Below are 9,508 nucleotides of genomic sequence, written 5' to 3'. Positions count from 1 at the left end.
CTGGGCGGGGGGGGGGGCGGCTCGGTGGCGTCCGTCCGAGCCCGGGCGCGGGGTGGGGGGTGGGAGCAGAGCGCTCGGCCCAGCCTCTCTCCGCGCCGCCGGGCTCGCCGGGCGCTGCCAGCCTCACCTGGACAGCCAGCAGAGGCAGGAGCGCGCTCGCCCCCTCCTCCTCCTCCCGCCGCCGCCGCCGCCCGACCCTCCACGAGAAGCCGTCGGGGCGCCCTCGAGCCCGCGGCAGCCACAGGAGAAGGAGGGCCCGCGCCGTCTCGTCGACCATTCCGGTGAGCCGGGGCGCTTTCTCGGGGCAGGGGCTGCTGCAGGGGGGGGGGCGCCCGGCGGGCACTCCTCGGGCTCTCTTAATCCCCCCTCGCTCTCCCCCGGGCTCTCCCGAAAGCCAGCGGAGAGGCTGTCAAGCGGCCGAACCTGGCCGAGTCGTCGCTTCCCATGAAGCTTTCCGTCAGGCCAGGCAGAAGCTTACCCGGTGGAGCCCACCTCCCCGCTAAGCGTCCAGCAGGGCAGGCAGAAGCTCACCCGGTAGAGCCCACTACGTCGTTCTTTCCTCTCCCCCCCCCCGACTCCCTCTTTCAGATAAATCTTGCCACTGCTAGGCGGGAACATCGAAACCAATAGACCAAGAAAGGGAAGTTATGGTGAGGGACTGGTACCCCAAAGCTGCAAAAAAAAAAAAGTGGGGATACTGTTTGAGTGAAAAGTGTTGATTTATCTGATTGGGGCAAAATCTTGTATCATTCTTTTGATGTAGCCTCTTCCATGGGGCGGGGGTGGGGGTGCCAGGTCCTTGAGCCCATTGCCATGCTGCACCTGCTGTTTTTCTGCCGGTTGCGCAGTTGTTCAGTTGTGGTTTTGTCCTTGCCCCCACAGCCGTATCCTTACAGCAACCTTTGCTTCTTTACCATTGCATTTGGAATGGGGCGTTTGTGATTCTTTCCCCCTTTCCTTGTTGGAGCTGCACAACAATCCCCTGAGGTAGGCAGCCCACTGAAAATATCTCTACAGCAGGTCTGAGTTCAACATTTCAAGGGCAACTGAGAATAGAAGAGCAATAATAATCATAAAACTTTTACAAATTCAGAGTCTCTCTTGGACTTCCAGCTTTGTGGAGATTTAAATGCCCATCACCCATTCCAAATCCGAATAATCTGTCCAACAATAAAAACTCTAAAGGTAGGTGAGCGTTGCTAAAAAAGATCCTACTGAAATTTCTGAGATTAAGAACCCGTTGTTCTTTTTCCTTTTAGATGATTCTCCTCCTCCTCTTCCTTTACCTTCTGTCGCCACTATTTTTCTTCTTCTTCTTCTTCTTCTTCTTCTTCTTCTTCTTCTTCTTCTTCTTCTTCTTCTTCTTCTTCTTCTTCTTCTTCTTCTTCTTCTTCTTCTTCTTCTTCTTCTCCTCCTCCTCCTTCTTCTTCTACTTCCTCCTCCTCCTCTTCCTCCTCTACCACAGCATTACTACCACCTTCTCACCTTCTTTTTCTTTTCCTGCCAGTGTTGCTAAATACCAGTGGGGCCTACTTCACGTTTGGGATCTGTAGCTCCAAAAGCAGCCAAAGATGACACTTCTGGCATCTGAACAGTCAATGCTCATTCGAAGAAGATTTCGTTCTGGTAGGTCGGACCAGCATTGGTGTGTGTCATTTCAAAACACAGGAAGCATTTTGTACTTTTGGGTTGGAGGCCCAGCTAAACCCCCAGGCCTTTTCCCATTCTTTGCATCTTCATGTCACCAGATAATGAAACTATGCTTTTGTTGGACTTTCTCGGAGTTTGCTTGTCTTTGTTATTTACATTCTGAGGATTTGGGGCCCAATGTCCTAGTATTTAAGCTTTAGTTTTACTTTTCCCCTTCCCCGGCCATCTCCTGCTCTGTGAGAAAAAAATTTAGCCCAGCTTCCTCGACTTGATAGGGTGAGTGTCTGCAGGAAGAGCAAATGATATCATTACAATAATGCTGCAAATTATATACTCTCCAAATAGGCTAGTGCAGTGGTGGTGAACCTATGGCACGCGTGCCAGAGGTGGCACTCAGAGCCCTCTCTGTTGGCACCTGTGCCATCGCCATCAGCAGCAGGTCCATCAGGCTGCCACCGCCGCCCGGAACAGGAGCCCCATCCAGCACAAAGGAGGCGAAGCGGCCAACTAGCAAGCTCAAGTAGAGGTGGTAGAGCAGAGGTCACCAACCATTGTCAATTGGTGGACTGGAAGAAAAGGGAGGGGCTGCAAACGGGGCGGGGCTAGTGCCTGAGTGATACTAACTAGCCCTGCCCTGTTCTTGCATGGTGCAGCGCCTTATATCTGCACCCCGTGGTGTGGCGGCGGCCATTTTTGCACCTTGCAGCACAGTGGCCCATTTTTGCACACCTGGTTTTTGCATGCCAAAGTGGCACTCAGAGACGCTTCCCTGCCCCCCCCTGAGGGCACCACAATGCTGATGCGGCCCTGGCATTTTGCGATAAATAAGTGGGTTTGGGGTTGCGGTTTTGGCACTCGGTCTCTAAAAGGTTCGCCATCACTGGACTAGTGATTCACTTCCCAGAATTCCCAACCAGCACTATTGTAAATTCAACTATTGATGGCTGGTTGATTTAAACCAATGTTGCTCGACCTTGCCAACTTTAAGATGCGTGGATCTCATCTCCCCGCAAAGCTGGCTGGGGAATTCTGAGGGTTGAAGTCCACATATCTTAAAGTTGACACAGTTGAGAAACACTGGCTTAAACCCTTATAACAATGTGAGATAAAAGAGAAGCCGTGTAAATTGGACCCCTTTATTAGTTCTTTTGCCTGCTGCTTTCTTGGTTGTTGCCTGCTGCTTTTATGTTGCAAAATTTATGTTATAAATATACTTTACATTTTATTACACTGGGAAGTGCCCTGCAAAGCTCAGTGGCAAAAGGTCAGAGGAGCAATTTGTGGCATCTCCAGGTAAGGCTGGATAAAATCCCCCCCCCCCCCCCAAATTCTGCAAAGTTGCAATTCCAGTCTGGATTTTAAAAAAAATGATCTAAAAAGGTCAATGGTTTCATCTGAACTAAAGCAGCTTCTTAATTATTTAAAATTTCCATCCCCCAAACTTAATTAGAGCCAACCTTTGCCTTGTAGCATATTTAGAAGTATTCTAGTAAGGGTGGAGAAATATTTTCATATAATTTAACCATTCCATGGATGACAAGATTAAGATCAGAGTTTTCTTCCCAACAGAATTCCAGTATAATACCTGTGTTGTAGTGTTGCTGTAGGAACACTGCAGCAAAATCAGTGGTTGTTAGAGAGAAGCCAAGAACCAGGCCTTTTAGGTCAGAGACGTCAGTTATGTCAATCAACAACAAGCACTGAGCTTCTCCAAAACCATGAAGTGCAGGAAAAATAATCCATTAAAATATGGAAAAGATGGGAAGAAGAAATGATGGATTTAAACTGCTTTCATTTAATAAATAACTATAATAGGAAATCAAATGCCAGTAAAGTGTAGTCAAGTTTTTAATATGACTTCAGCTAGTTTGCAAGAAGGATTCTTATTGAATTGCATCCTGATAAATGTGCGAAAGGTTTTGGCCGAGTTTGATTCTAGCAGCCTTGCAAAGTTAAGGATTGAAGATTTTCACTTGTATCCAAGGATCTGGGGATCCTTGATAGAAGTGACGGTTATGTTCTTGGTCCAAAGGTATCCCAACCCACTCATCCCCCACCATGCACATACATATACAACTTGGGAGTCCTCCTGGATGCACGGCTTACCTTAGAAGATCATGTAGTAGCCGTGACCAGGGGGGCTTTCGCACAGGTTCGCCTGGTGCGGCAGTTGCGGCCCTATCTAGACCGGGATGCCCTGTGTACGGTCACTCATGCGCTCGTGACCTCTCGTCTTGACTATTGCAATGCTCTCTACATGGGGCTTCCCTTGAAGACCACTCGGAGGCTCCAACTGGTACAGAATGCGGCCGCGAGAGTTGTCTTGGGAGTTTCCCGGTACTCCCATGTTACACCTTTGCTCCGCGAGCTGCATTGGTTACCAGTTGTCTTCCGAGTGAGGTTCAAGGTCTTAGTGATGGTTTTTAAGTCCTTACATGGCATGGGTCCGGAATACCTCGGGGACCACCTGCTGCCGGCGTCGACCCCCCTCCGCCCCGTGCGTTCCCACAGAGAGGGCCTCCTCAGGGTGCCTCCAGTCAGAGAATGTCGGCTGGTGGCCCCCAGGGGGAGGGCCTTCTCTGTGGGCGCTCCGGCTTTGTGGAATCAGCTGCGGGTTGAGCTCCGGATGGCACCGGATCTCCGCTCCTTCCGGCGCGGGTTAAAGACCCATTTATTTGAACAAGCTGGCCTGGCCTGATGGGGAATTACTTAGGGTTTTAATATTTATATATATATTTTATTGTTTTTATTGTGGGCAATAATTTAATTCTTTTTTAACTTTTGTACTTTTGTAGTTTTAAGATATGCCCTGTTCACCGCCCTGAGTCCTTCGGGAGAAGGGCGGTATAAAAATTTAATTAAATAAATAAATAAATAAATATACATAAGCCGTACATAATTATGAATTTATGCATTGTTTATGTTTCAATTAAAAGGAGAAAATGACATCTCATAGACAAGACTGCACGTGTCCTTCCCTGGTTGATTACTTGTAATATGGCACAGAGCAAAAAGTACTAAGAAAACAGTAGCTCACTTCTTTCAGTCAGCTGCCTACTTAAAACACAGGCTGGCCTTGAATTCGAATATATTGATGGTATAAATGCACCTCTCTTTATTCCATGTGTTAGGACCCTCTTCCATCAGGAGTTGTAAAGGTAAAGGTAAAGGTTCCCCCGCACACGCGTGCTAGTCGTTTCCGACTCTAGGGGCCGGTGCTCATCTCCGTTTCAAAGCCGAAGAGCCAGCGCTTGTCCGAGGACATCTCCGTGGTCATGTGGCCGGCATGACTAGATGCCAAAGGCGCACGGAACGCTGTTACCTTCCCACCGGAGTGGTCCCTATTTTTCTACTTGCATTTTTACGTGCTTTCGAACTGCTAGGTTGGCAGAAGCTGGGACGAGTAACAGGCGCTCACTCTGTTACGCGGCACTCGGGATTCGACCCGCCAAACTGCCGACCTTCAGGAGTTGAGCCAAGGTCATTTTGCATCTAATGAAAATGGGGGTGGAAAAAAAAGGGCAGTCCATGTTTGGATTGCCCATAAGAGACATTTGAATGCAGCGGGTGGAGGGGAGGCTGGGAAAGGGAAAAGACCCGCCATCTTTCACCTCTAACAATTGCTTTAGACTGGGGGATGCTGGGAGTCCACACCTCTTAAAATGGCCACGGTTGAAAAACACTGGTTTAAAGTTTAATTTGACAGTTGGTTCCTGGTGTGCCTCAAGCAGAATAGGAGTCTACCTTGGTTCTCAACGATATCCTTCAGATCTGAAGATTTTAAAAAAATATATATTCAGAATGACTTTTTAAGCCCCCTTTGGCTCAGTGCATTAGGACGCTGAGCTTGTCGATCAGAAGGTCGGCAGTTTGGCAGGTCGAATCCCGAGTACCGCGTAACAGAGTGAGCGCCTGTTACTCGTCCCAGCTTCTGCCAACCTAGCAGTTCGAAAGCACGTAAAAATGCAAGTAGAAAAATAGGGACCACTACGGTGGGAAGATAACAGCGTTCCGTGCGCCTTTGGCGTCTAGTCATGCCGGCCACATGACCACAGAGACGTCCTCGGACAAGCGCTGGCTCTTCGGCTTTGAAATGGAGATGAGCACCGGCTCCTAGAGTTGGAAACGACTAGCACGCATGTGCAGGGGAACCTCTACCTTTACCTTTTATAGCTGTAATGGAACGCATGGATGACCTTGAGGAAAAGGGAGAAAGGTGTTAGGAAACAATCAGACAAGAGGCGAAGGAGCCTGCAATCACTAAGTGGCCAAAGAAAGAAACTAAGGAAGGAACCTCCCTAATGGAGCTAACCGTTAAATGGAGTTTGTCCTTTCAGACTTGCAAGAGTCTGTTAATGTAGTCTTATAATAAAGTAGATTTAGCTCATCTAATTGTGTTTCCTACCTGATTTACCTGGGAGGTCTGACTTTCCCGTTGGGTTGGCCAACCTATGCAGATAAGAAATATGATATCTTCAAGAGCAGAGTTTCTGCATGAACATCTGGATTTTCTTCATTGAGATCCAGATGGCACCCGCTCTGCTGTTGTTTAGAAGAGCCGTGCAGAGCTGGCTCTTCACCCAGGTCTTTAGCGAGAGAGACTGGGACCCTTAACTTTTCTGTTACTATGTTTTATTGATTTTATTCTAATTTCTTTGATTGTTATGAGCCATCTAGAGTCATTGACAGCTGGGCAGCATGCAGGTGTAATAAATTATTATCACTAATATCAACATTTTTCTTTTTGAGTCAGTAGTCTTGGTGTCTGCCTGGACGAATCCCTTCAGTTTTCTTGGCCAGATTTACAGAGGTAGTTAGCCCTTGCCTTCTTCCTAGAGCTGAGAGAGAATGACTGGCTCAAGGTTACCCAGCTGGTTTTGTACCCAAAGTAGAACTGGAAATAATGGTCCCTTGGTTTCTAGCCTGGTACCTTAACCATTGCAAATTAGATGGCCTGTTGTAGAATTACACTGTCATTCTCTGATGAGAAATGTCAGTAGTGATGACCAGAAAATGGACAACAGAAGTAAATCAGGTAAGAGTAGCAAAAGAAGAATTAAGGTTATAAGCAGATCATTCAGCATATGTCATACCATACAGGTAGTCCTCAATTAACCGTTGTAATTGAGACTAGAAATCCAGTCGTAAGTCATTATGGTGGTACGTCAAGGCACCCCACAAGATCAGAAATAATTTTCCAGCCTTTTTGCGGCAGTCATTAAGCAAGTGCCACGCTCATCAAGCAAACTCATTCATTTGAAAGGATGTTTTTAGCCAGAATTTTACAAAAAAGCCAGAAAGTGGCAAAAAACAACAACATTGCGAATCACAGTCATATGACTATGGAATATATGGTCATGTGACTGCTGCTGGTGTTTTAAAGGCCATAAAGAGCCATTTCATGGTCATTGTAACTTCACACAGTCTAAAATAAGTGGTCATATGCCAATTACTACCTATAAGTCAAATAATCAAGCGAGTATTCCTTCCAGGCATATAACAAAGTCAAAGCAGCAGAACACACACATTTAGACCAATATAATATCATTCTAGGGACGCGGTGGCTCAGTGGGTTAGGACGCTGAGCTTGTCGATCAGAAGGTTGGCAGTTTGGCGGGTCGAATCCCAAGTGCCGCGTAACAGAGTGAGCGCCTGTTACTCGTCCCAGCTTCTGCCAACCTAGCAGTTCGAAAGCACGTAAAAATGCAAGTAGAAAAATAGGGACCACTACGGTGGGAAGGTAACAGCGTTCCGTGCGCCTCTGGCGTCTAGTCATGCCGGCCACATGACCACGGAGACGTCCTCGGACAAGCGCTGGCTCTTCGGCTTTGAAACGGAGATGAGCACCAGCCCCTAGAGTTGGAAACGACTAGCACACATGTGCGGGGGAACCTTTACCTTTACCTTAATGTCATTCTACTTGCAAGGACAATTTTTTTCACAGGAAGCCTTAGTTTTATGGCCCAGCACTGCTCATGAATGAAACGTGCTCTCTTACAATCATTTTCTTTAGGCTCAGACTCCTAAAAGCCCAACCCGCTTCTGGGTATTTTTAATAGTCACTGTACAATAGTATTGTATTCAATGATGTGTGCCTCCCCACTTATGGTAAAATATTCTTCAGAATTATTCCACGCTTTTTATTTTTATGGTATTGCCAGAGTTTCTGAAATGTCTCCATAAAAAAAGCTCAGGGTTGAACTTTGGAATTCTTGGTGGTCCCTGAACTTGGTTGTTTGCTTGTAGACATTTCATTTACCAACTAGGCAACTTCATCAGTGCAAAGGAGTGTGTGGTTAGGTGTTCAAAAGAGACGTTTAAAAAAAATCTAAAAGTGATACGGTAATTAAAAAAACCCTGGAAGGAAACAGATTACAGCGCATTCTCTCCAGCCCACATTCAGATAAGCAGGGATCAGCAACAGACAAAGAATCAGGTGGAAAACTATACTCCAATCAAGGACCCACCAAGGAAGAATCTACACCCCCACCAAAACTGGCAGTTTTCAGTTGTACAGAATTATACTACTTCCAGAATTTCAGAAACACACATACAGCTAATTTTGATGCAAACTTTTGTTCATGCTGATCAGTTGACTGATCGCTAAGAAGATAGATGATTGCTTCTTAGCGATTTTCTTCCATGGCTGGACAAACGTCGTGAAAATGAGAATGTAGGGTGCAACTGAATGTTTCTTTGGTCAGATACATGGAGCTCTCTGCAATTAATCCCCACCTAGGTGCCCGTGTGTCCCATGCGAAGGTGCTTTATACTGCATATTCTGTGGGTATCACCCACCACCCCAGCCCTTACAGCCTCTGGCCTGGGAATCAGGGGCATCTTGTATTTCCATCCCCTTTTAAATAAATAGCTAGTGGCGTCACCCCAGCTGTTGCTGACAACAGGAGAAATGCCAGCCAAGCAGGGGGCACAGGAATAGAAACGCTTGGAGCAATCCCACCCTCCAGAGATATGATGTGCCTGCTCTTGGGAGGATGGGCAATGGGGGCTCACCCACCTCACCCACCCCTGCGGTGCTCTTCCTTGCCCCCAAGGATTACCCTTGCCAGGGAGCCATTGTCCCCGGAAGGAGGGTACAGTATGGGGATTTCAAAGAACAGAGCGTCTTTTCAAAAAAAAGTTCTCAAATGCCTTTTGATTTCATACCTAGCCCGTTGAGTTCAGGTTTCCATGCCACTGAATTTCTGAAAGATTGCCAGCCAGAATGTGGAGCAGCAGCATTCTGTTGCACCAGAGGGTAAGACTAGCCTCAATGGGTAGAGTGAAACATGCAGGGAAGCAGATGTTGGCTAACCTTTAGAAAAAACTCTACAAGACGAAAGCTGTTCAGTAATAGAACAGACTTTCTCGGGAGGTAGAAATTTCCTACTCTGGAGCTAGTTCAGCAGAAAGTGGATGCCATCTGGCCATAATGCCTTAGCAACCAGTTTCCAGCAGCGAGCAAGTGTTAGTTTAGGTCATCTTAAAGATCATCTAAACCTGTGTTTCCCAACCCTGGGAACTTTAAGATGTGTGTGGAGGCTGGAGAATTCTGGGAGTTTGTCGGCACAACTTAAAAGTTCCCAAGGTTGGAAAACACGGGTTTAGATGATCTCTAAGATGCCTTCCACCTGAGTTTGTCTCCCAGCAATCTCTGTGCCCAGCGATATGATAAGCAAAAAGCTGTTGCGTAGTGGGTTCTGGAGAGCAGGAAGGACGCCGAGACGATGAGTACAGCATGGCAGATCTTTATTAGGTGGAAGTGATTATACTGGGGAATAGGGGCTACCTGCCCTCCTTTTATACCTGGCCAGGTGAGCAGCCGGCCAATCGGTTTGAACCTCTGTTTCCTGCCGAA

The 9,508-nt window shown here is 47.1% G+C and overlaps 1 protein-coding gene across 1 annotated transcript in view; it reads left to right on the top strand.

The window, feature by feature from the left end:
- Positions 1-9,508, top strand: part of LOC308678671 (myocardin-like) — a 48,264-nt gene continuing 38,756 nt past the window's right edge. The window contains exons 1-2 of the mRNA XM_081345901.1: positions 1-281; positions 1,508-1,626. Of these exons, the coding sequence (XP_081202027.1) occupies positions 1,572-1,626 (55 nt within the window). The 5' untranslated portion in view covers positions 1-281; positions 1,508-1,571. The remainder of the gene's footprint in view (positions 282-1,507; positions 1,627-9,508) is intronic.

Source organism: Vipera berus (genome assembly GCF_964194415.1).
Source record: "Vipera berus genome assembly, chromosome: Z".
In the NCBI taxonomy this organism is placed as follows: Eukaryota; Metazoa; Chordata; class Lepidosauria; order Squamata; family Viperidae; genus Vipera; species Vipera berus.
This window is presented reverse-complemented; position numbering and strand designations above follow the sequence as displayed.